This window comes from Ranitomeya imitator, chromosome 3, assembly GCF_032444005.1.
Source record: "Ranitomeya imitator isolate aRanImi1 chromosome 3, aRanImi1.pri, whole genome shotgun sequence".
In the NCBI taxonomy this organism is placed as follows: domain Eukaryota; kingdom Metazoa; phylum Chordata; class Amphibia; order Anura; family Dendrobatidae; genus Ranitomeya; species Ranitomeya imitator.
This window is the reverse complement of record NC_091284.1, coordinates 835,165,491-835,191,671: the sequence shown is the minus strand read 5'-3', so window position 1 is coordinate 835,191,671 and position 26,181 is coordinate 835,165,491. Positions and strand designations below refer to the sequence as shown.

General features: G+C 47.0%; 3 protein-coding genes across 4 annotated transcripts; all 3 read left to right on the top strand.

Annotated features, from left to right (window-relative positions):
- The first annotated feature begins 114 nt into the window (after positions 1-114).
- LOC138671380 (uncharacterized) lies at positions 115-3,621 on the top strand. Of its 2 annotated transcripts, none has more exons than XM_069759508.1 (2): positions 115-2,238; positions 2,465-3,621. In XM_069759508.1, exon 1 carries the CDS (start codon positions 115-117, stop codon positions 1,228-1,230), a length of 1,116 nt encoding a protein of 371 aa, XP_069615609.1. In that variant the 3' UTR covers positions 1,231-2,238; positions 2,465-3,621. The 2 variants fall into 2 exon arrangements, with proteins under 2 accessions (XP_069615609.1, XP_069615608.1); XM_069759507.1 differs by having other exon boundaries at positions 115-2,464; positions 2,918-3,621.
- Positions 3,622-13,689: 10,068 nt separating this feature from the next.
- On the top strand, positions 13,690-16,156 carry LOC138672385 (transmembrane O-methyltransferase homolog). The gene is made up of 4 exons (XM_069760320.1): positions 13,690-13,816; positions 15,021-15,290; positions 15,396-15,592; positions 15,814-16,156. Exons 2-4 carry the CDS (start codon positions 15,029-15,031, stop codon positions 16,135-16,137), a joined length of 783 nt encoding a protein of 260 aa, XP_069616421.1. The 5' UTR covers positions 13,690-13,816; positions 15,021-15,028; the 3' UTR covers positions 16,138-16,156.
- Positions 16,157-19,277: 3,121 nt separating this feature from the next.
- LOC138671379 (folate receptor beta-like) lies at positions 19,278-25,801 on the top strand. Its single transcript, XM_069759506.1, has 5 exons — positions 19,278-19,955; positions 21,156-21,291; positions 24,222-24,410; positions 24,788-24,923; positions 25,038-25,801. Exons 2-5 carry the CDS (start codon positions 21,160-21,162, stop codon positions 25,307-25,309), a joined length of 729 nt encoding a protein of 242 aa, XP_069615607.1. The 5' UTR covers positions 19,278-19,955; positions 21,156-21,159; the 3' UTR covers positions 25,310-25,801.
- The last annotated feature ends 380 nt before the right edge of the window (positions 25,802-26,181 follow it).

Genomic DNA, 26,181 nt, shown 5'->3' with positions numbered 1-26,181 from the left:
TCTGTCCTGGGTGCCAGATAGTCAGGACAACCTCTGTCCCAGGTCAGGACTACTCCACTCAGGGTGCAGGATGGTCGGGTGCCTGGTGGTTCAGGGCTCCTCCGTCCCGGGTTCATGGTGGTCTGGGCTCCTCCGTCCCGGGTGCCTGGTGGTCTGGGCTTCCTCTGTCCCGGGTGTCTGGTGGCCTGGGCTTCCTCTGTCCCGGGTGTCTGGTGGCCTGGGCTTCCTCTGTCCCGGGTGTCTGGTGGTCTGGGCTTCCTCCTTCCCGGGTGCCTGGTTGTTTGGGTTTCCTCCGTCCCGGGTGCCTGGTGGTCTGGGCTTCCTCCGTCCCGGGTGCCTGGTGGTCTGGACTTCCCCTGTCCCGGGTTCCTGGTGGTCTGGACTTCCCCTGTCCCAAGTTCCTGGTGGTCTGGGCTTCCTCTGTCCCGGGTGTCTGGTGGCCTGGGCTTCCTCTGTCCCGGGTGTCTGGTGGCCTGGGCTTCCTCCGTCCCGGGTGCCTGGTGGTCTAGGCTTCCTTCGTCCCGGGTGCCTGGTGGTCCGGGCTTCCTCCGTCCCGGGTGCCTGGTGGTCTTGGCTCCTCCATCCCTGGTGCGAAGAGGTCAGGGCTCCTCCAACCCACGTGGTCAGGACTCTTCCTTCCTGGGTAACAGGTGGTCAGGGCTCCTCTGTCCTTGGTCCCGGGTGGTCTGGGCTTCCTCTGTCCCAGGTTCTGGGTGGACGGGGCTCCTCTGTCATTGGTGCCGGGTGGTCTGGGCTTCCTCTGTCCCGGGTGCCTGGTGGTCTGGGCTCCTCCATCCCTGGTGCGAAGAGGTCAGGGCTCCTCCAACCCACGTGGTCAGAACTTTTCCTTCCTGGGTGACAGGTGGTCAGGGCTCCTCTGTCCTTGGTCCCGGGTGGTCTGGGCTTCCTCTGTCCCGGGTGCCTGGTGGTCTGGGCTTCCTCTGTCCCGGGTGCCTGGTGGTCGGGGCTTCCATCGTCCCGGATGCCTGGTGGTCTGGGCTCCTCTGTCCCGGGTGCCTGGTGGTCTGGGCTTCCTCTGTCCCGGGTGCCTGGTGGTCGGGGCTTCCATCGTCCCGGATGCCTGGTGGTCTGGGCTCCTCTGTCCCGGGTGCCTGGTGGTCTGGGCTTCCTCCGTCCCGAGTGCCTGGTGGTCTGGGCTCCTCCGTCCCTGGTATGAGGTGGTCAGGGCTCCTCCAACCCACGTGGTCAGGACTCTTCCTTCCTGGGTGACAGGTGGTCAGGGCTCCTCTGTTCTTGGTCCCGGGTGGTCTGGGCTTCCTCTGTCCCAGGTTCTGGGTGGACAGGGCTCCTATTTCCTTGGTGCCGGGTGGTCTGAGCTCCTCTGACCCGGGTGGTTAGGACTCCGCTGACACAAGTGTTGGGCAGTTTGGACTCTGCTCTTTTCTCACCTTTAAACCTCATTTCTTTGTTATACTAGAAGATTAGTAACCATTTCTTATTATTTTCAATGGCAGGAGATTTCTAGAACGTTCCCTGGATTGAATCCATCTTGCTGTGTTTTTTCAGGGTCATCCAGGGACCATAGAAACAATGTGAATGTCACCGGCCAGTGGTGTGCTGACACCCTGGCACTACATGGGTTAAGTCCAGTCCTGGTAGTGCCCCCTTTCTTGCTGTGTGATACAAGGTAACGCCTTGTCTCCAGTTTGAGGTTAATATTCCATATTTTTTGGGTTGGGGGGCGCTCGGCTGGAGGTCCCGGCCCGGGCGGAGTGGCTCCTGGGGCTTATTAAACTTCCCCTCCTTTCCATATTACATTGGTTCCTTCGGCTGCCGCCCCTCCCCCACACCTCACCCCTCTTATATTTGGGATATTAATTTGGAGCAGATGTTTGGCTGAACAGACGCCACTTGTGATGTCACCGCTGCTCGCCCCAGACAACAACACTGGGCCAGTGATCGGCGGAGGAGGGGGTCTTACATATATTTCCAAAACAGGATCGCGCCCTTTGGGACGCATTGGCCCCTTCAGCTTCCCGAAATTAACCCCCGTCCCCAAATAGAAGTGCAAAACGGGTCGCAACATGTGACTTTATGGATGATTCCAGCCCCACCCTACTCTGGTCACAGAACGCTAACCTTAGCGCCCCTAGCGTCCTGTGGGTGTAATCTCCGCGGATAAAGCCGCCACCTTGTGTTCTCCATCTGTTATTATTATTATAGCGCCATTTATTCCATGGCGCTGTACATGTGAGGAGGGGTGTACATAATAGACAGGTACAGTAATCTCCGCGGATGAAGCCGCCACCTTGTGTTCTCCATCTGTTATTATTATTATAGCGCCATTTATTCCATGGCGCTGTACATGTGAGGAGGGGTGTACATAATAAAGACAAGCACAGTAATCTCCGCGGATGAAGCCGCCACCTTGTGTTCTCCATCTGTTATTATAGCGCCATTTATTCCATGGCGCTGTACATGTGAGGAGGGGTGTACATGATAGGTACAGTAATCTCCGCGGATGAAGCCGCCGCCTTGTGTTCTCCATCTGTTATTATTATAGCGCCATTTATTCCATGGCGCTGTACATGTGAGGAGGGGTGTACATGATAGACAAGCACAGTAATCTCCGCGGATGAAGCCGCCGCCTTGTGTTCTCCATCTGTTATTATAGCGCCATTTATTCCATGGCGCTGTACATGTGAGGAGGGGTATACATAATAAAGACAGGTACAGTAATCTCCACGGATGAAGCCGCCGCCTTGTGTTCTCCATCTGTTATTATAGCGCCATTTATTCCATGGCGCTGTACATGTGAGGAGGGGTATACATAATAAAGACAAGTACAGTAATCTCCGCGGATGAAGCCGCCGCCTTGTGTTCTCCATCTGTTATTATTATTATAGCGCCATTTATTCCATGGCGCTGTACATGTGAGGAGGGGTGTACATGATAGACAGGTACAGTAATCTCCGCGGATGAAGCCGCCGCCTTGTGTTCTCCATCTGTTATTATTATAGCGCCATTTATTCCATGGCGCTGTACATGTGAGGAGGGGTGTACATAATAGACAGGTACAGTAATCTCCGCGGATGAAGCCGCCGCCTTGTGTTCTCCATCTGTTATTATTATTATAGCGCCATTTATTCCATGGCGCTGTACATGTGAGGAGGGGTGTACATGATAGACAGGTACAGTAATCTCCGCGGATGAAGCCGCCGCCTTGTGTTCTCCATCTGTTATTATTATAGCGCCATTTATTCCATGGCGCGGTACATGTGAGGAGGGGTGTACATAATAAAGACAAGTACAGTAATCTCCGCGGATAAAGCCGCCACCTTGTGTTCTCCATCTGTTATTATTATAGCGCCATTTATTCCATGGCGCTGTACATGTGAGGAGGGGTGTACATAATAGACAGGTACAGTAATCGCCGCGGATGAAGCCGCCACCTTGTGTTCTCCATCTGTTATTATTATAGCGCCATTTATTCCATGGCGCTGTACATGTGAGGAGGGGTATACATAATAGACAGGTACAGTAATCTCCGCGGATGAAGCCGCCACCTTGTGTTCTCCATCTGTTATTATTATAGCGCCATTTATTCCATGGCGCTGTACATGTGAGGAGGGGTGTACATAATAAAGACAAGTACAGTAATCTCCGCGGATAAAGCCGCCGCCTTGTGTTCTCCATCTGTTATTATTATAGCGCCATTTATTCCATGGCGCTGTACATGTGAGGAGGGGTATACATAATAAAGACAAGTACAGTAATCTCCGCGGATAAAGCCGCCGCCTTGTGTTCTCCATCTGTTATTATTATTATAGCGCCATTTATTCCATGGCGCTGTACATGTGAGGAGGGGTATACATAATAGACAGGTACAGTAATCTCCGCGGATGAAGCCGCCGCCTTGTGTTCTCCATCTGTTATTATTATAGCGCCATTTATTCCATGGCGCTGTACATGTGAGGAGGGGTATACATAATAAAGACAAGTGCAGTAATCTCCGCGGATGAAGCCGCCGCCTTGTGTTCTCCATCTGTTATTATTATTATAGCGCCATTTATTCCATGGCGCTGTACATGTGAGGAGGGGTGTACATAATAAACAGGTACAGTAATCTCCGCGGATGAAGCCGCCGCCTTGTGTTCTCCATCTGTTATTATTATTATAGCGCCATTTATTCCATGGCGCTGTACATGTGAGGAGGGGTGTACATAATAGACAGGTACAGTAATCTCCGCGGATGAAGCCGCCGCCTTGTGTTCTCCATCTGTTATTATTATTATAGCGCCATTTATTCCATGGCGCTGTACATGTGAGGAGGGGTGTACATAATAAACAGGTACAGTAATCGCCGCGGATGAAGCCGCCACCTTGTGTTCTCCATCTGTTATTATTATAGCGCCATTTATTCCATGGCGCTGTACATGTGAGGAGGGGTATACATAATAAACAGGTACAGTAATCTCCGCGGATAAAGCCGCCGCCTTGTGTTCTCCATCTGTTATTATTATAGCGCCATTTATTCCATGGCGCTGTACATATGAGGAGGGGTATACATAATAAACAGGTACAGTAATCTCCGCGGATGAAGCCGCCGCCTTGTGTTCTCCATCTGTTATTATTATTATAGCGCCATTTATTCCATGGCGCGGTACATGTGAGGAGGGGTGTACATAATAAAGACAAGTACAGTAATCTCCGCGGATGAAGCCGCCGCCTTGTGTTCTCCATCTGTTATTATTATTATAGCGCCATTTATTCCATGGCGCTGTACATGTGAGGAGGGGTGTACATAATAAACAGGTACAGTAATCTCCGCGGATAAAGCCGCCGCCTTGTGTTCTCCATCTGTTATTATAGCGCCATTTATTCCATGGCGCTGTACATGTGAGGAGGGGTATACATAATAAACAGGTACAGTAATCTCCGCGGATAAAGCCGCCGCCTTGTGTTCTCCATCTGTTATTATTATTATAGCGCCATTTATTCCATGGCGCGGTACATGTGAGGAGGGGTGTACATAATAAAGACAAGTACAGTAATCTCCGCGGATAAAGCCGCCGCCTTGTGTTCTCCATCTGTTATTATAGCGCCATTTATTCCATGGCGCTGTACATGTGAGGAGGGGTATACATAATAAACAGGTACAGTAATCTCCGCGGATAAAGCCGCCGCCTTGTGTTCTCCATCTGTTATTATTATTATAGCGCCATTTATTCCATGGCGCTGTACATGTGAGGAGGGGTGTACATAATAAAGACAAGTACAGTAATCTCCGCGGATCCTGTTATTAAGGATCAGGAGTCCTCGGAGTGACGGCGGCCACCGGAGCACTAGACGTGGCCCTTATGGCTGCCCGGGGCTCCACCGTGCGACTCTTCGATGCCCAGAAGGAAGCTGCTTTTGTTCGTTTCCCAAGGATCCGACAACATAGTCCAGAATATGGTGGAAAACCAAAACCCATGGCTGCTTCCTCCAGTACGCCGCTCCTCCTGGCCACAGGTTGTCACCGCTGACCACTCACCTCAGTGCAGCTGAGCTGCTATACCACACACAACCTGTGGACTTGGGTGGCGCTGTTTATAGAAGAAATCAGCCATGTTCCTGTAACATTGGTCAGCCCCTTTCGCTCCACGGGTCCCTGCTGCCGTCTGCACTTCTGAGGTGCTATATTTTCCAGGTTTCAGTTGTTGGGGGTCTGGGAGGCGAGACCCCTAGCGATCAATGAAATAAATGAGCAGAAATGATCGTCAGGGGCTGAAAACTCCTTTTATTTCCACTTACTCCTCAGGTTTCGGGGGAGAGCAGACCTCCGCTGAAAGCTTCTGATCATTTGCTTTTTCGATTGCTGGGGGGTCTCAGCTCCCAGACCCCTCCCATCCAAAATCTCTGATGTACTTGTGTAACTTGGGATACGTTTTCTAACACTGCATGAACAGTTTAATTAACAAATTCTTCACCTCTAAGTGCCAAAAGGGCGGGGCATAACATGGAAATATCATTTTTGGGGGTCATTATCTCATGCTCAGCCCCCCTCAAGTTCTGTGTCTGGTATTAAACAATGTATCAGTTTTCTTTACTGACATTTTCTTAACCCTTTCCTAATTTCCAGACTTACTATACACAATCCCACATCCTAGATATCACTGAATGAAATATTCCAGTTGTAAATCTTTATTCATTACATAGTGAAATGTGTTGAGCACAATAAAACCTAAAAATGATCAATGTAAATCACAACTAATATCCCACGGATGTCTGAAGTTGGAATGATGCTCAAAATCAAAGTGGAAAATGAAGTTACAGGTTGATCCAACTTCAGAGGAAATGCCTCATGACAAGAAATGATGCTCAGTAGTGTGTGTGGCCTCCACGTGCCTGTATGACCTCCCTACAACGCCTGGGCATGCTCCTGATGAGGCGGCAGATGGTCTCCTGAGGGATCTCCTCCCAGACCTGGACTAAAGCATCCGCCAACTCCTGGACAGTCTGTAGTGCAACGTGACATTGGTGGATGGAGCGAGACATGATGTCCCAGATGTGCTCAATCGGATTCAGGTCTGTGGAACGGGCGGCCAGTCCATAGCTTCAATGCCTTCATCTTGCAGGAACTGCTGACACACTCCAGCCACATGAGGTCTGGCATTGTCCTGCATTAGGAGGAACCCAGGGCCAACCGCACCAGCATATGGTCTCACAAGGGGTCTGAGGATCTCATCTCGGTACCTAATGGCAGTCAGGCTACCTCTGGCGAGCACATGGAGGGCTGTGCGGCCCTCCAAAGAAATGCCACCCCACACCATTACTGACCCACTGCCTAACCGGTCATGCTGAAGGATGTTGCAGGCAGCAGATCGCTCTCCACGGCGTCTCCAGACTCTGTCACATGTGCTCAAGTGTGAACCTGCTTTCATCTGTGAAGAGCACAGGGCACCAGTGGTGAATTTGCCAATCCTGGTGTTCTGTGGCAAATGCCAAGTGTCCTGCACGGTGTTGGGCAGTGAGCACAACCCCCATCTGTGAACGTCGGGCACTCAGACCATCCTCATGGAGTCGTTTTTAACCGTTTGTGCAGACACATGCACATTTGTGTCCTGCTGGAGGTCATTTTGCAGGGCTCTGGCAGTGCTCCTCCTGTTCTTCCTTGCACAAAGGCTGAGGTAGCGGTCCTGCTGCTGGGTTGTTGCCCTCCTATGGCCCCCTCTACGTCTCCTGGTGTACTGGTCTGTCTCCTGGTAGAGCCTCTGGACACTATACTGACAGACACAGCAATCCTTGCCACAGCTCGCATTGATATGCCATCCTAGATGAGCTGCACTACCTGAGCCACTTGTGCGGGTTGTAGAGTCCGTCTCATACTACCACGAGTGTGAAAGCACAACCAACATTCAAAAGTGACCAAAACATCAGCCAGAAAGCATTGGTACTGAGATGTGGACTGTGGTCCCCACCTGCAGAACCGCTCCTTTATTGAGGGGGTCTTGATAATTGACAATAATTTCCATCTATTCCATTTGCACAACAGCATGTGAAATTGATTGTCAATCAGTGTTGCTTCCTAAGTGGACAGTTTGGTTTCACAGAAGTTTGATTTACTTGGAGTTATATTCTGTTGCTTTAGAGTTCCTTTTAGTTTTTTTGAGCAGTGTATTTGATCAAACCGATCATTAATCTGACGTCGTCCTGAACTTTGTCTGTTCGGTCAATATTCCCTGACAATAAAAGGTACAACAGGTCGGTTTATGATGGACCCTGAGCCGACACTTCACAAGTGCTGTGCTGAAGGGACGATCAACAGAATGGCAGCACGGTGGCTCAGTGGTCAGCACTGCAAGGTGGCTCAGTGGTTAGCACTGTTGCTTTGCAGCAATGGAATCCTGTGTTCACATCCCGCCAAGAACAACATTTGCAAACAGTTTGTATGTTCTCCCAGTGTTTTGAGTGCGTTAACACCAGGTGCTGTTGTTTTCTCCCATACTCCAAAGACATACTGATAGGTAATTTACATTCTGAGCCCCAATGGGGACAGTGATCATAATGTATGTACAGCGCTGTGGAAATATTAGCACCTTTATAAGAAAGTAACAAATACTGAGTACAGCTCTGGAGTATAATACAGGATGTAACTCAGGATCAGTAATGTACAGTGGGGCAAAAAAGTATTTAGTCAGTCAGCAATAGTGCAAGTTCCACCACTTAAAAAGATGAGAGGCGTCTGTAATTTACATCACAGGTAGACCTCAACTATGGGAGACAAACTGAGAAAAAAAATCCAGAAAATCACATTGTCTGTTTTTTTAACATTTTATTTGCATATTATGGTGGAAAATAAGTATTTGGTCAGAAGCAAAATTTCATCTCAATACTTTGTAATATATCCTTTGTTGGCAATGACAGAGGTCAAACGTTTTCTGTAAGTCTTCACAAGGTTGCCACACACTGTTGTTGGTATGTTGGCCCATTCCTCCATGCAGATCTCCTCTAGAGCAGTGATGTTTTTGGCTTTTCGCTTGGCAACACGGACTTTCAACTCCCTCCAAATGTTTTCTATAGGGTTGAGATCTGGAGACTGGCTAGGCCACTCCAGGACCTTGAAATGCTTCTTACGAAGCCACTCCTTCGTTGCCCTGGCGGTGTGCTTTGGATCATTGTCATGTTGAAAGACCCAGCCACGTTTCATCTTCAATGCCCTTGCTGATGGAAGGAGGTTTGCACTCAAAATCTCACGTTGCATGGCCCAATTCATTCTTTCATGTACCCGGATCAGTCGTCCTGGCCCCTTTGCAGAGAAACAGCCCCAAAGCATGATGTTTCCACCACCATGCTTTACAGTAGGTATGGTGTTTGATGGATGCAACTCAGTATTCTTTTTCCTCCAAACACGACAAGTTGTGTTTCTACCAAACAGTTCCAGTTTGGTTTCATCAGACCATAGGACATTCTCCCAAAACTCCTCTGGATCATCCAAATGCTCTCTAGCAAACTTCAGACTGGCCCGGACATGTACTGGCTTAAGCAGTGGGACACGTCTGGCACTGCAGGATCTAAGTCCATGGTGGCATAGTGTGTTACTTATGGTAGGCCTTGTTACATTGGTCCCAGCTCTCTGCAGTTCATTCACTAGGTCCCCCCGCGTGGTTCTGGGATTTTTGCTCACCGTTCTTGTGATCATTCTGACCCCACGGGGTGGGATTTTGCGTGGAGCCCCAGATTGAGGGAGATTATCAGTGGTCTTGTATGTCTTCCATTTTCTAATTATTGCTCCCACTGTTGATTTCTTCACTCCAAGCTGGTTGGGTATTGCAGATTCAGTCTTCCCAGCCTGGTGCAGGGCTACAATTTTGTTTCTGGTGTCCTTTGACAGCTCTTTGGTCTTCACCATAGTGGAGTTTGGAGTCAGACTGTTTGAGGGTGTGCACAGGTGTCTTTTTATACTGATAACAAGTTTAAACAGGAGCCATTACTACAGGTAATGAGTGGAGGAAAGAGGAGACTCTTAAAGAAGAAGTTACAGGTCTGTGAGAGCCAGAAATCTTGATTGTTTGTTTCTGACCAAATACTTATTTTCCACCATAATATGCAAATAAATTGTTAAAAAAACAGACAATGTGATTTTCTGGGGTTTTTTTTCTCAGTTTGTCTCCCATAGTTGAGGTCTACCTATGATGTAAATTACAGACGCCTCTCATCTTTTTAAGTGGTGGAACTTGCACTATTGCTGACTGACTAAATACTTTTTTGCCCCACTGTATGTACACAGTGACTGCACCAGCAGAATAGTGAGTGCAGCTCTGGAGTATAATACAGGATGTAACTCAGGATCCGTAATGTAATGTATGTACACAGTGACTGCACCAGCAGAATAGTGAGTGCAGCTCTGGAGTATAATACAGGATGTAACTCAGGATCAGTAATGTAATGTATGTACACAGTGACTGCACCAGCAGAATAGTGAGTGCAGCTCTGGGGTATAATACAGGATGTAACTCAGGATCAGTAATGTAATGTATGTACACAGTGACTGCACCAGCAGAATAGTGAGTGCAGCTCTGGAGTATAATACAGGATGTAACTCAGGATCAGTAATGTAATGTATGTACACAGTGACTGCACCAGCAGAATAGTGAGTGCAGCTCTGGAGTATAATACAGGATGTAACTCAGGATCCGTAATGTAATGTATGTACACAGTGACTGCACCAGCAGAATAGTGAGTGCAGCTCTGGAGTATAATACAGGATGTAACTCAGGATCAGTAATGTAATGTATGTACACAGTGACTGCACCAGCAGAATAGTGAGTGCAGCTCTGGGGTATAATACAGGATGTAACTCAGGATCAGTAATGTAATGTATGTACACAGTGACTGCACCAGCAGAACAGTGAGTGCAGCTCTGGGGTATAACACAGGAGGTAACTCAGGATCAGTAATGTATGTACACAGTGACTGCACCAGCAGAATAGTGAGTGCAGCTCTGGGGTATAATACAGGATGTAACTCAGGATCAGTAATGTAATGTATGTACACAGTGACTGCTCCAGCAGAATAGTGAGTTCATCTCTGGGGTATAATACAGGATGTAACTCAGGATCAGTAATGTAATGTATGTAAACAGGGACCGCACAACCAGCACAACAGTGAGTGCAGCTCTGGGGTATAATACAGGATGTAACTCAGGATCAGTAATGTATGTACACAGCGACTGCACCAGCAGAATAGTGAGTTCATCTCTGGGGTACAATACAGGATGTAACTCAGGATCAGTAATGTAATGTATGTACACAGTGACTGCACCAGCAGAATAGTGAGTGCAGCTCTGGAGTATAATATAGGAGGTAACTCAGGATCAGTAATGTAATGTATGTACACAGTGACTGCACCAGCAGAACAGTGAGTGCAGCTCTGGGGTATAATACAGGAGGTAACTCAGGATCAGTAATGTATGTACACAGTGACTGCACCAGCAGAATAGCGAGTGCAGCTCTGGGGTATAATACAGGAGGTAACTCAGGATCAGTAATGTAATGTATGTACACAGTGACTGCACCAGCAGAATAGTGAGTGCAGCTCTGGAGTATAATACAGGATGTAACTCAGGATCAGTAATGTAATGTATGTACACAGTGACTGCACCAGCAGAATAGTGAGTGCAGCTCTGGAGTATAATATAGGAGGTAACTCAGGATCAGTAATGTAATGTATGTACACAGTGACTGCACCAGCAGAATAGTGAGTGCAGCTCTGGGGTACAATACAGGATGTAACTCAGGATCAGTAATGTATGTACACAGTGACTGCACTAGCAGAATAGCGAGTTCATCTCTGGGGTATAATACAGGATGTAACTCAGGATCAGTAATGTAATGTATGTACACAGTGACTGCACCAGCAGAATAGTGAGTGCAGCTCTGGAGTATAATATAGGAGGTAACTCAGGATCAGTAATGTAATGTATGTACACAGTGACTGCACCAGCAGAACAGTGAGTGCAGCTCTGGGGTATAATACAGGAGGTAACTCAGGATCAGTAATGTAATGTATGTACACAGTGACTGCACCAGCAGAATAGCGAGTGCAGCTCTGGGGTATAATACAGGAGGTAACTCAGGATCAGTAATGTAATGTATGTACACAGTGACTGCACCAGCAGAATAGTGAGTGCAGCTCTGGAGTATAATACAGGATGTAACTCAGGATCAGTAATGTATGTATGTACACAGTGACTGCTCCAGCAGAATAGTGAGTGCAGCTCTGGAGTATAATACAGGATGTAACTCAGGATCAGTAATGTAATGTATGTACACATTGACTGCACCAGCAGAATAGTGAGTGCAGCTCTGGAGTATAATATAGGAGGTAACTCAGGATCAGTAATGTAATGTATGTACACAGTGACTGCACCAGCAGAATAGTGAGTGCAGCTCTGGGGTATAATACAGGATGTAACTCAGGATCAGTAATGTAATGTATGTACACAGTGACTGCACCAGCAGAAAAGTGAGTGCAGCTCTGGGGTATAATACAGGATGTAACTCAGGATCAGTAATGTAATGTATGTACACAGTGACTGCACCAGCAGAATAGTGAGTGCAGCTCTGGAGTATGATATAGGAGGTAACTCAGGATCAGTAATGTAATGTATGTACACAGTGACTGCACCAGCAGAATAGTGAGTGCAGCTCTGGGGTATAATACAGGATGTAACTCAGGATCAGTAATGTATGTACACAGTGTCTGCACCAGCAGAATAGTGAGTTCATCTCTGGGGTATAATACAGGATGTAACTCAGGATCAGTAATGTAATGTATGTACACAGTGACTGCACCAGCAGAATAGTGAGTGCAGCTCTGGAGTATAATATAGGAGGTAACTCAGGATCAGTAATGTAATGTATGTACACAGTGACTGCACCAGCAGAACAGTGAGTTCATCTCTGGGGTATAATACAGGATGTAACTCAGGATCAGTAATGTAATGTATGTACACAGTGACTGCACCAGCAGAATAGTGAGTGCAGCTCTGGAGTATAATATAGGAGGTAACTCAGGATCAGTAATGTAATGTATGTACACAGTGACTGCACCAGCAGAACAGTGAGTGCAGCTCTGGGGTATAATACAGGAGGTAACTCAGGATCAGTAATGTAATGTATGTACACAGTGACTGCACCAGCAGAACAGTGAGTGCAGCTCTGGGGTATAATACAGGAGGTAACTCAGGATCAGTAATGTAATGTATGTACACAGTGACTGCACCAGCAGAATAGCGAGTGCAGCTCTGGGGTATAATACAGGAGGTAACTCAGGATCAGTAATGTAATGTATGTACACAGTGACTGCACCAGCAGAATACTGAGTGCAGTTCTGGAGTATAATACAGGAGGTAACTCAGGATCAGTAATGTAATGTATGTACACAGTGACTGCACCAGCAGAATAGTGAGTGCAGCTCTGGGGTATAATACAGGATGTAACTCAGGATCAGTAATGTAATGTATGTACACAGTGACTGCACCCGCAGAATAGTGAGTGCAGCTCTGGAGTATAATACAGGATGTAACTCAGGATCAGTAATGTAATGTATGTACACAGTGACTGCACCAGCAGAATAGTGAGTGCAGCTCTGGGGTATAATACAGGAGGTAACTCAGGCTCAGTAATGTAATGTATGTACACAGTGACTGCACCAGCAGAATAGTGAGTGCAGCTCTGGGGTATAATACAGGAGGTAACTCAGGATCAGTAATGTATGTACACAGTGACTGCACCAGCAGAATAGTGAGTGCAGCTCTGGAGTATAATACAGGATGTAACTCAGGATCAGTAATGTAATGTATGTACACAGTGACTGCACCAGCAGAACAGTGAGTGCAGCTCTGGGGTATAATACAGGAGGTAACTCAGGATCAGTAATGTAATGTATGTACACAGTGACTGCACCAGCAGAATAGTGAGTGCAGCTCTGGGGTATAATACAGGAGGTAACTCAGGATCAGTAATGTAATGTATGTACACAGTGACTGCACCAGCAGAATAGTGAGTGCAGCTCTGGAGTATAATACAGGATGTAACTCAGGATCAGTAATGTAATGTATGTACACATTGGTTCTCGCTATTATCAGTAAACATTAATATATAAGACTGAATATTATAACTGGGTAGAGCAGATAGTGAGCGGTCTGTATCTTCACCCCATAACACCTGGCACCTTTGCAACCTGAGTAATGCCTCTCGTGTGTTGTCCCCTAACTGGCTGCACCCACTCATTAATAATGGAGAATAGAAGACAAACAACGCAGATCAGAGGAACACAAGAGAGAAGAAACTGCCAGACACCGAACAAGGTAACGATAACGATGCAATAATACACATCTATTCCGACATGTTTCACGCAGGAAAATGGGCAAATATAAGAAATACACAGAAAAAGGTCATAAAGTGACAGAAGTACAACTGATTCTCAACATAATAATAACCTTTATTTTTATATAGCGCTAACATATTCCGCAGCGCTATACAGGTTGCACACATTATCACGAAGTAGAATATTGTAGTTATATTCTTGTACATAGGAGCAGTATTATAGTAGTTATATTCTTGTACATAGGAGCAGTATTATAGTAGTTATATTCTTGTACATAGGAGCAGTATTATAGTAGTTATATTCTTGTACATAGGGGGCAGTATTATAGTAGTTATATTCTTGTACATGGGGGCAGTATTATAGTAGTTATATTCTTGTACATAGGAGCAGTATTATAGTAGTTATATTCTTGTACATAGGAGCAGTATTATAGTAGTTATATTCTTGTACATAGGAGCAGTATTATAGTAGTTATATTCTTGTACATAGGAGCAGTATTATAGTAGATATATTCTTGTACATAGGAGCAGTATTATAGTAGTTATATTCTTGTACATAGGAGCAGTATTATGGTAGTTATATTCTTGTATATAGGGGGCAGTATTATAGTAGTTATATTCTTGTACATAGAGGGTCAGTATTATAGTAGTTATATTCTTGTACATAGGGAGCAGTATTATAGTAGCTATATTCTTGCACATAGGGAGCAGTATTATAGTAGTTATATTCTTGTACATAGGGGCAGTATTATAGTAGTTATATTCTTGTACATAGGGAGCAGTATTATAGTAGCTATATTCTTGCACATAGGGAGCAGTATTATAGTAGTTATATTCTTGTACATAGGGGCAGTATTATAGTAGTTATATTCTTGTATATAGGAGCAGTATTATAGTAGTTATATTCTTGTACATAGAGGGGCAGTATTATGGTAGTTATATTCTTGTATATAGGGGGCAGTATTATAGTAGTTATATTCTTGTACATAGAGGGTCCGTATTATAGTAGTTATATTCTTGTACATAGGAGCAGTATTATAGTAGTTATATTCTTGTATATAGGGGGCAGTATTATAGTAGTTATATTCTTGTACATAGAGGGTCAGTATTAAAGTAGTTGTGATATTTCTCTGGTGAAGGAGGATTATGATTAGTTTTCACACCATCCTGTCTTCTGTTGTGCAGGTTGGACCATGGTGTCTCCCGCCATTGCTCTGGCCTTCATCCCCTTCGTTATCACCGTGATCATCCGCTACCGTCATTACTTTCTGCTCTTCTATCGTGCCGTCATAGTGCGCCGTATTCAGGACTATCTCACCGGTATCCCCCGGGAGGAGAGGGCCTTTCAGTATGTTATCACCCATGCCATCCCTGGAGACCCCCAGCACGTGCTCAACACATTTGACCAATATTGCTATCACTGCGAATATCTAAGTAACATCGGGCCCCAGAAAGGTAAAACTTACAACGAGCCCCCTGGACTGAGAAATGTCCATTCTTCAACCTTATGGGGTCCTTCCTCGTGAGTTGTCACTTTTGGGTCTGGATGTTTCTTTTCAGGGAAGGTCCTGGACCGGCTGATTTATGAGAACGCGCCGCTCAATGTTCTGGAGCTGGGCACTCAGTGCGGATACGCCACCATAATAATGGCGCAGGCGCTGCCCCTGGGCGCTAGACTCTACACTGTGGATGCCAACCCCGGGAAAGCTGCGGTGGCCGAGAAGGTGATCCGACTGGCCGGGTTTGACGACGACACGGTGAGATGTATTGATTTATTCTGTGCGGCCGAATCACACTAGTTGTCGTGATTATTGCTAAGTTGGGACCAAACTCTGTTCCGATTCTTATTCTCACAAATTATCTAGTAAGGAGGGTTCCGATCGGGGCAGTGGGGACATCTGTGATGGCACATTGGGGCAGAGGTATGGTTGATGCCGCCACTGACGGCTCCGCGTTCTGTTCCGCGCCCCGCCTGCAGGTGGAGCTCCTGGTTGGGCCGTCCAATGACGTCATCGCGCAGCTGAAGGACAAGCACGGGGTGCAGAAGCTGGACTTCATCTTCATGGACCACGGGAAGCGCTGCTACCTGCGAGACCTGCAGCTGCTGGAGGAGGTGGGACTGCTGCAGGAGGGGTCCGTGGTCCTGGCAGACAATGTGCTCTTCCCCGGGGCCCCCCATTTCTTGCAGTACGTCAAGACGTCCGGGAAATATCAGCTGAAGATGCACCGCGGCCACCTGGAGTATTTCCGATACATCCGGGATGGGATGGCGGAGCTCACCTTCTCCAAACTGCAGGACTGAAGGCAATAAAGACGGTTTTTCCTAATATCTAGGCTTCATTCATTGTTTTGTTTGTTTTTTTTTAAGGGGGGGGGGTGTACCGCTCTTACGCTAAAATCCAAAACCTAATGACAAAGTCTGCAGGTAAAATCCGACCACGTCGTCCACCAACGTAGACGCTTATATTATGGGGGTGCGATGTTATAGCGACACGGACGTTCATCCACAGCCGCATTAGTCTGTCGGAGAGGACTGTGGAAAAGCCGATGCAATTGTAACAAATCCTCAGCTGTGACAAGTATTAGATCTGAACACGTTTCCATCCGCTAAATGTGAACAAGGAGGTTTCTGTTCACTGACAGCAAGGAGAGATTGAGAATTAAGGAATAAAATACATGAGATGACAGGACTATTGATTTGCAATCATTCCAGGGGGTCCGATTCCCAGCAGACCGACAAAGTAAATGCCATATATGTGGCTCTGGTTACACCCTGCCCTGTAGCTGCGCCCATTCTCTTAGGCACTGAGCCACGTCCCCTCATAGGCACTGAGCCATACCCAATCATAGGCACTGAGCCACGTCCGCTCATAGGCACTGAGCCACGTCCGCTCATAGGCACTGAGCCACGTCCGCTCATAGGCACTGAGCCATACCCGATCATAGGCACTGAGCCACGTCCGCTCATAGGCACTGAGCCACGTCCGCTCATAGGCACTGAGCCACGTCCGCTCATAGGCACTGAGCCACGTCCGCTCATAGGCACTGAGCCACGTCCGCTCATAGGCACTGAGCCACGTCCGCTCATAGGCACTGAGCCACGTCCGCTCATAGGCACTGAGCCACGTCCGCTCATAGGCACTGAGCCACGTCCCCTCATAGGCACTGAGCCATACCCGATCATAGGCACTTAGCCACGCCCGATCATAGGCACTGAGCCACGCCCGCTCATAGGCACTGAGCCACATCCGCTCATAGGCACTGAGCCACGTCCGCTCATAGGCACTGAGCCACGTCCGCTCATAGGCACTGAGCCACGCCCACTCATAGGCACTGAGCCACGCCCACTCATAGGCACTGAGCCACGCCCGCACATAGGCACTGAGCCACATCTGCACATAGGCACTGAGCCACATCCGCACATAGGCACTGAGCCACATCTGCACATAGGCACTGAGCCACATCCGCACATAGGCACTGAGCCACATCCCCTCATAGGCACTGAGCCACGCCCGCACATAGGCACTGAGCCACATCCCCTCATAGGCACTGAGCCACGCCCGCACATAGGCACTGAGCCACATCCCCTCATAGGCACTGAGCCACGCCCGTTCGGCCATATCTTGCACATGTGCAGTTTCTCTGTACAATCACTTAACTATCAATTTGCTCTTTAACCCCTTTCTAACATAGGACGTAATAAATATTACCGCACCGCAGCCACCTGGTGCCGTTACAGCAGCGACCCTTGTGAGCGCCCATCGCCGCTGTTTAACCATTTAAATGCCAGTGCCTGTCTCTGACAATCACTTACTGTAAATGCCCCCCCCCCCCCAAAAAAAAAAAAAAAAAACACAACTAAACCTCACCCGTAGCCGGACCGCCCTGGAGGACCCGGCCCCAGCTCATTTCACACATCATGATGCAGTAATGGCGGTATTAATGAAGTGGTTAATTTGGTGCCATGTTTGACAGATGGTAGATCCTGGGCACTGACAGACGTGACACCTGACACCAGGGTCCCCGGCCACTGACAACCCTGAGGCCAAGTGTCGCCATATTGTGCCACATGAAAGCTCCAATTCACTGACAGCAAACAGAGATCTGGACCATAACTGGACTGCGAGAGGTGAACTGCTGAGGGTTCGTTACAGTTGTACCCAGTGATGTCGGCAACGGGTGAGGTTTGTAATACCAGTCACGACCTTTGGTCAGGAGGGGGCGCTTTTTCTGATAAAGTATTTTTTGTGTGTGCTTTTATTAAGTTATTAATGGGGTGTCTTATGGCAGATATGATTTGACATCACAGCTGTCACCAACTACCATGACCCCGAGTGTCACCGCACCAGGGCGATCAGCTGGCAGCTTCACCTTGGCTGGTTATGAAGTACGATCCGCGGGCGGCGGAGTCAGACAGGATGGCGGACCACCCACATTGGGGGGGTTCTCCACACACCTTACACACAAAGAGGCCTCATATTTATAGCTCGTTCCACCACGCCAGAGAACATAAGAGGAAAATATATATATATAGCGTCACCATGCAGAATGTGAGCAACGCTAGAACCTGCAGGTGTGAACTGTGCCATCCGCCTCCAGGGGGCAGGAGCGAGTGACCTGAGCGCAGGGTCGGGCTGGTCGGGGGCCGCCTTGTCTGCTATGTTGTTAACAGAATCTCTGTTCTCAAGACCCCCACACTGGTGAGAGCTGTGATGGAGCACAAAGTCGCTGCCTCCGTCACTCACCCCTCCGGGATCATTAGTACATTGGTCTTGTAGTAAATGTTCCTTTCCTCCATGCAGGGTAATATAAGTAATATATCCCACCTGGTGCTTGGGGACGGGGACACCATGGACCTGTGTGATTTCACATTCCAGGACTGAATTCCAGCCCCAGTCCGCACCTGCCGAGCAGCACACGGATCCTCCCAACATCAGCACTTTGGTAAAGATTAATGCAGATGGCGCCTCGCACTTTGCTCCCAGCAGTGGAGAATCCCTGGATATTCTCTGAGCGACAGTCATTACTCTGCACATTCTAGCGGGGGCAGGAGACCGGGCAAGTGCTCTGCCGGACTCGGAATCCTGGTACCTGGGATCTGCCACCTGTGGGACCCCCGCAGCTGATCCCTGCCACCTGTGGGACCTCCGCACCTGATCCCTGCCACCTGTGGGACCCTCGCATCTGATCCCTGCCACCTGTGGGACCCCCGCACCTGATCCCTGCCACCTGTGGGACATCAGCACCTGATCCCTGCCACCTGTGGGACCCCCGCACCTGATCACTGCTACCTGTGGGACATCAGCACCTGCCCACCTGATCCCTACCACCTGTGAGACCCTCACACCTGATCCCTGCCACCTGTGGGACATCAGCACCTGATCCCTGCCACCTGTGGGACCTCCGCACCTGATCCCTGCCACCTGTGGGACCCTCGCACCTGATCCCTGCCACCTGTGGGACCCCCGCACCTGATCACTGCTACCTGTGGGACATCAGCACCTGCCCACCTGATCCCTACCACCTGTGAGACCCTCACACCTGATCCCTGCCACCTGTGGGACCCCCGCACCTGATCCCTGCCACCTGTGGGACCCTCGCACCTGATCCCTGCCACCTGTGGGACCCCCGCACCTGATCACTGCTACCTGTGGGACATCAGCACCTGCCCACCTGATCCCTACCACCTGTGAGACCCTCACACCTGATCCCTGCCACCTGTGGGACATCAGCACCTGATCCCTGCCACCTGTGGGACCTCTGCACCTGATCACTGCTACCTGTGGAACCCCCGCACCTGATCCCTGCCACCTGTGGGACATCAGCACCTGCCCACCTGATCCCTACCACCTGTGGGACCCTCACACCTGATCCCTGCCACCTGTGGGACCCCCGCACCTGATCCCTACCACCTGTGGAACCCCCGCCCCTGCCACCTGTGGGACGTCAGCACCTGCCCGCCTCTGATCCCGTCCACCTGTGGGACCTCTGCACCTGATCCCGTCCACCTGTGCGCTTCTGATCCCTGCCACCTGTGGGACGTCAGCACCGGCCCCTAGATCCCCTGAACCCTCCGCTTCATGCCCACAAGGTCCCAGAATTGACGAGTCCCCTGTTGCGGTAAGTACAAGACATTTCCGACATTCAGACAATGCGTCATATACTGCATCTGTAATTGTGGAACTACAAGACCCAGAAAATCCAGGTATTTCTTCTGCAGTGCATGCTGAGACTTGTAGTGTCAGGCCCATGGCTTTTGATATAGTGTACAGGTAACGAATGTCATTGGATCGTACAGCATTGGTGGTGGTTGGGGGGCTCCTCTGCCACATAAGACCCCTGTATTGTAGGTAGTACTGGTTTTGCATTAGGACCCAGAAGTCTGAATTTTCCTCCTTGGTTCTATCAGTTGGTAGGAAAGCTGGGTAATCACTGATGGCTGTTGTTACAGCTGTGAGGACTCAGCTTTCCCACTCAGTGACCTAGGAGTCTGGAATGGACTGATTATTAACGGCAAACTGACCATTCAGGGCTCTGGGAAAGCTGGGTACATGTATATGCACATCACATTCAGAAAACCCTTATGTAAGTGACCAGCATCACAATAATTTTGTTGTAACTGTTTGTTTGCTGTCAATGAATGGCGACGTTCACCTGAGGGTGTGTGCTGGCGGTCAGGAGTCGGCAGCGCTTTGGATGCAGCGTATCTTCGCTGTGGTCACTCCTCGGATTACCTGAACCGTGCGGATTTACTGCATTCAATACAGTCAATTATTTTTAACTTCTGATTAGCGAGATTGACATGCTGCAGTCTAGAGAGACGCGTCACATTTGAGGGTAGTTGTGCACACGATCACTGGACGCTGCGGGTCAGACGCTGTGTGCTTGTGCAGCAGCCACCAGTGACGGCATAGTGATGGGAGACGGACATGAGGCGCATCTTTCCAGACTGCAGCACGTCTATGTATCATGTGGAGGCGCCAAGATAAATGTCACCCATACAATGTATTAGATGCGGTGATTCCGAGCGGATCACAGGAGTCGCCTGCGTTCAATAGCCGGCAGTGCAGTGGACGTTAATGATCGTGTGCACAGACCCTCGGAGTCCGCGGGTGATCCACAGGCGCCCACATAGTGGACACAGGATTTCTAGAAATCCCATCTAATATGCTGTAAATACGCAGCGTCTCTCACAGGCCGATTCAGGCCTAATACTAATATGTTAGGGCAACTTGGCAAAGAACTGGACACCGGATCATAGAACAATGTAAAGACACCGAGACCTGCACCAATTATAGTGCCAAACGTTCATCATTCTAGAGCCATGCTGCGCTGCCTCCTGCTCCTGACCGCAGCGTCCTTACTGTCTGCTGCCAAAGAGGACTACATGGACCAGTGCATCGACGGGAAACACCACAAGACAGAGCCAGGACCGGAGGACAAGTTACATGGTCAGGTGAGAAAAGAGCAAGAATAATAATAATAATTTTTATTTATATAGCGCCAACATATTCCGCAGCGCTTTACAAATTATAGAGGGGACTTGTACATACAATAGACATTACAGCATAACAGAAATACAGTTCAAAACAGATACCAGGAGGAGTGAGGGCCCTGCTGCTCGTAAGCTTACAAACTATGAGGAAAAGGGGAGACACGAGAGGTGGATGGTAACAATTGCTATAGTTATTCGGACCGGCCATAGTGTAAGGCTCAGGTGTTCATGTAAAGCTGCATGAACCAGTTAATTAATTTTTTTTTTTTTTTAATATAGGCCACACAGGGATCGTTAGGTTAATGCATTGAGGCGGTAGGCCAGTCTGAACAAATGAGTTTTTAGGGCACGCTTAAAACTGTGGGGATTGGGGATTAATCGTATTATCCTAGGTAGTGCATTCCAAAGAATCGGCGCAGCACGTGTAAAGTCTTGGAGACGGGAGTGGGAGGTTCTGATTATTGAGGATGCTAACCTGAGGTCATCAGCGAATGTACCTAATGTAATACTGCCCCTATGTACAAGAATATAACTGCTATAATACTGCCCCCTATGTACAAGAATATAACTACTATAATACTGCTCTTATATACAGTATATAACTACTATAATACTGCCCCTATGTACAAGAATATAACTGCTATAATACTGCCCCCTATGTACAAGAATATAACTACTATAATACTGCTCCTATGTACAAGAATATAACTACTATAATACTGCCCCCTATGTAGAAGAATATAACTACTATAATACTGCCCCTATGTACAAGAATATAACTACTATACTACTGCTCCTATGTACAAGAATATAACTACTATAATAATGCTCCTATGTACAAGAATATAACTACTATACTACTGCTCCTATGTACAAGAATATAACTACTATAATAATGCTCCTATGTACAAGAATATAACTACTATACTACTGCTCCTATGTACAAGAATATAACTACTATAATACTGCCCCTATGTACAAGAATATAACTACTATACTACTGCTCCTATGTACAAGAATATAACTACTATAATACTGCCATTATGTAAAAGAATATAACTACTATAATACTGCCCCCTATGTAGAAGAATATAACTACTATAATACTGCCCCTATGTACAAGAATATAACTACTATAATACTGCTCCTATGTACAAGAATATAACTACTATAATAATGCTCCTATGTACAAGAATATAACTACTATACTACTGCTCCTATGTACAAGAATATAACTACTATAATACTGCCCCTATGTACAAGAATATAACTACTATACTACTGCTCCTATGTACAAGAATATAACTACTATAATACTGCCATTATGTAAAAGAATATAACTACTATAATACTGCCCCCTATGTAGAAGAATATAACTACTATAATACTGCCCCTATGTACAAGAATATAACTACTATAATACTGCTCCTATGTACAAGAATATAACTACTATAATACTGCTCCTATGTACAAGAATATAACTACTATAATACTGCTCCCTATGTACAAGAATATAACTACTATAATACTGCTCATATGTATAAGAATATAACTACTATAATACTGCTCCTATATACAAGAATATAACTACTATAATACTGCTCCTATGTACAAGAATATAACTACTATAATACTGCTCCTATGTACAAGAATATAACTACTATAATACTGCTCCCTATGTACAAGAATATAACTACTATAATACTGCTCCTATATACAAGAATATAACTACTATAATACTGCTCCCTATGTACAAGAATATAACTACTATAATACTGCTCATATGTATAAGAATATAACTACTATAATACTGCTCCTATATACAAGAATATAACTACTATAATACTGCTCCTATATACAAGAATATAACTACTGTAATACTGCTCCTATGTACAAGAATATAACTACTATCATACTGCTCCCTATGTACAAGAATATAACTACTATAATACTGCCCCTATGTATAAGAATATAACTACTATAATACTGCTCCTATATACAAGAATATAACTACTATAATACTGTCACCATATACAAGAATATAACTACTATAATACTGTTCCTATGTACAAGAATATAACTACTATAATACTGCCCCTATGTACAAGAATATAACTACTATAATACTGTCACCATATACAAGAAACTGTAAAGCGCTGCGGAATATGTTAGCGCTATATAAAAATAAAGATTATTATTATTATTATTATTATTATTACTATAATACTGCCCCTATGTACAAGAATATAACTACTATAATACTGTCACCATATACAAGAATATAACTACTATAATACTGTCACCATATACAAGAATATAACTACTATAATACTGCTCCTGTGTACAAGAATATAACTACTATAATACTGCTCCTATATACAAGAATATAACTACTATAATACTGCTCCTGTGTACAATAATATAACTACTATAATACTGCTCCTATATACAAGAATATAACTACTATAATACTGTCACCATATACAAGAATATAACTACTATAATACTGCTCCTATGTACAAGAATATAACTACTATAATACTGCCCCTATGTACAAGAATATAACTACTATAATACTGTCACCATATACAAGAATATAACTACTATAATACTGTCACCATATACAAGAATATAACTACTATAATACTGCTCCTGTGTACAAGAATATAACTACTATAATACTGCTCCTATGTACGAGAATATAACTACTATAATACTGCTCCTGTGTACAAGAATATAACTACTATAATACTGCTCCTATGTACAAGAATATAACTACTATAATACTGCTCCTATGTACGAGAATATAACTACTATAATACTGCTCCTGTGTACAGACAGGAGGCTTTTGCGGCCTCGATGATGAGGGGTTTCTTCTGTTTCCTCCGCAGTGTGACGTATGGAAGGACAAGGCCTGCTGTACGCAGAACACCAGCCATGCTGCCCACCAGGACCAGTCTTACCTCTATAGCTTTGACTGGAATCACTGCGGCATGATGTCTGAACAGTGCAAGAAGCATTTTATCCAGGATACTTGTTTCTATGAGTGTTCCCCAAACCTGGGGCCCTGGATTGAGCAGGTAGGGGGGAGGGACGGGCTACTAATGTGGCGGGTGTCAGGCTGCAGGGTATTGGGCTCCATGCATTTTTACTTTTAATTTCGAACGCTGCAATCACAGTTCTGCACACAAGTCATTGATTATCCTCCAGTCACTTCCAGAGCTGCATTCAGCTTTATGGAATGTTTCTGGCAGCTGTTCAGACAGTACTTTGCTGCCTCGCTGCATTGAGGAGGTGTAGTTAATTTTTATGGCTTTATGTCCAGTAAATATCCACAATGTGACGTGTCTGTATATAATATCCTATAGCCAAGCGTTGTTCAGAATGCAGTGGAGTGTAATGGTGAGTTCAGCTCTGGCTGTGACTGGGGGATAATGCAGCTTTCTTCTGCCTGCAGGTGGACCAGAGCTGGAGGAAGGAGCGCATCGTGGACGTTCCCCTCTGTAAGGAGGACTGCCAGGGTTGGTACAACGACTGCAAAGATGACTACACCTGCATGGAGAACTGGCACAAGGGCTGGGACTGGACGGAGGGTGAGTGTCGCCCCCTTCTGGGACTATGACTGAATCCTGCCGGGTATTTGTCGCCAGAGCTGACGCTCTAATATGGCCGCCTAACAGCTGCGTCTGTCCCATTATTCCGAACAGGAGTAAATAAATGTCCGGGGGGGACATCGTGCCGGAAGATCGGAGTCGTCTTCCCGTCCGACAAGGCTTTCTGCGAGAAGCTCTGGAGTAATTCTTACAAGTTCACGGAGCACCGGCGGGGCAGCGGCCGCTGTATGCAGCTCTTCTTCCTCAACAGCAGCGTCAACCCCAACGTCAAAGTGGCTGAATACTACGCCGGTCTCAAGGGCTCCGGCCCTCGCCCGGGGCCGCTGATATTCCTGCTGCTCTTCTTATCACTGCTGGTGGTGTAAAGTTATGGGATTCTAGCCCTCAGAGCTGCGCTCAATCATCCAGGACTTGGGCACTGACCGCTGCCACCATGACCATGTGCCGTTCTGCCCCCCCATGGGCTGTTCTGCCCCCCATGTGCCGCTGCTGTGATATTCTGTCACTCCTCTACTGTTCATATATCGCCCGTCACAATGTATCAAGGTGTTAAAGGGCCATACACACCAATAAAACCGTGTCCATAGGAGGAGACGTGTGCCGTACGTTCTCTGCAGCGAGGATGGTGGGGGGTCTTTGGTTGTAACTTACTCCCCTCGACCTGTTCATACCATAAGTACGCTCCACTAAATTGTGTATGGGGGTGGAGGAAACCTATGGAAATCTGGATAATGAGCGGTTATACATGTAGGACCTGGCTATGGGGACATAACTACAACACGATGCATAATTGTTATCCCCACATCCGTAACGACCCAAGCTGTAAAAAAAAATAAACACGGCCAAAATGTTTAAAAGGTGTATAGAAAAATAATGGTATCACTTAAAATGTCACTTTGTCCTTCAAAGAATGCCCCACCCCCCCCCCCCATTCAATTTTTTTTCTATATGTGGCCCATATACCCAGGCGAGTTCGAGACCCCTGCCTCAGATATTCTGGGAAAAGTGTTGCTGAAATCCTCTGCACTGATGGATTACGGAGAACGGCCTTTGTCTATGAATACTATGGCTTGTGCTGCCCTCTGGTGGCCGGGGGCAGACTTGCACAGGATCGGCTGCCCTGGTCCGTGTGGTCACTGCTGTCCAGTGGAGTCATGGGAGTGGTGGGTCATCAAGGAAATGATTCGCAATCTACTCCTCTATAAAATAAGATGTGTGTGACCCTGTGTCGGGGGGA

Coding starts and splice junctions, on each gene's coding strand:
- LOC138671380 (XM_069759508.1), top strand. CDS start 115: ATGGTGGTCTGGGCTCCTCCGTCCCGGGTGCCTGGTGGTCTGGGCTTC.
- LOC138672385 (XM_069760320.1), top strand. CDS start 15,029: ATGGTGTCTCCCGCCATTGCTCTGGCCTTCATCCCCTTCGTTATCACC. Junction 15,291..15,395: donor TAACATCGGGCCCCAGAAAG/GTAAAACTTACA, acceptor GTTTCTTTTCAG/GGAAGGTCCTGGACCGGCTG. Junction 15,593..15,813: donor CCGGGTTTGACGACGACACG/GTGAGATGTATT, acceptor CCCCGCCTGCAG/GTGGAGCTCCTGGTTGGGCC.
- LOC138671379 (XM_069759506.1), top strand. CDS start 21,160: ATGCTGCGCTGCCTCCTGCTCCTGACCGCAGCGTCCTTACTGTCTGCT. Junction 21,292..24,221: donor AGGACAAGTTACATGGTCAG/GTGAGAAAAGAG, acceptor TTTCCTCCGCAG/TGTGACGTATGGAAGGACAA. Junction 24,411..24,787: donor TGGGGCCCTGGATTGAGCAG/GTAGGGGGGAGG, acceptor TTCTGCCTGCAG/GTGGACCAGAGCTGGAGGAA.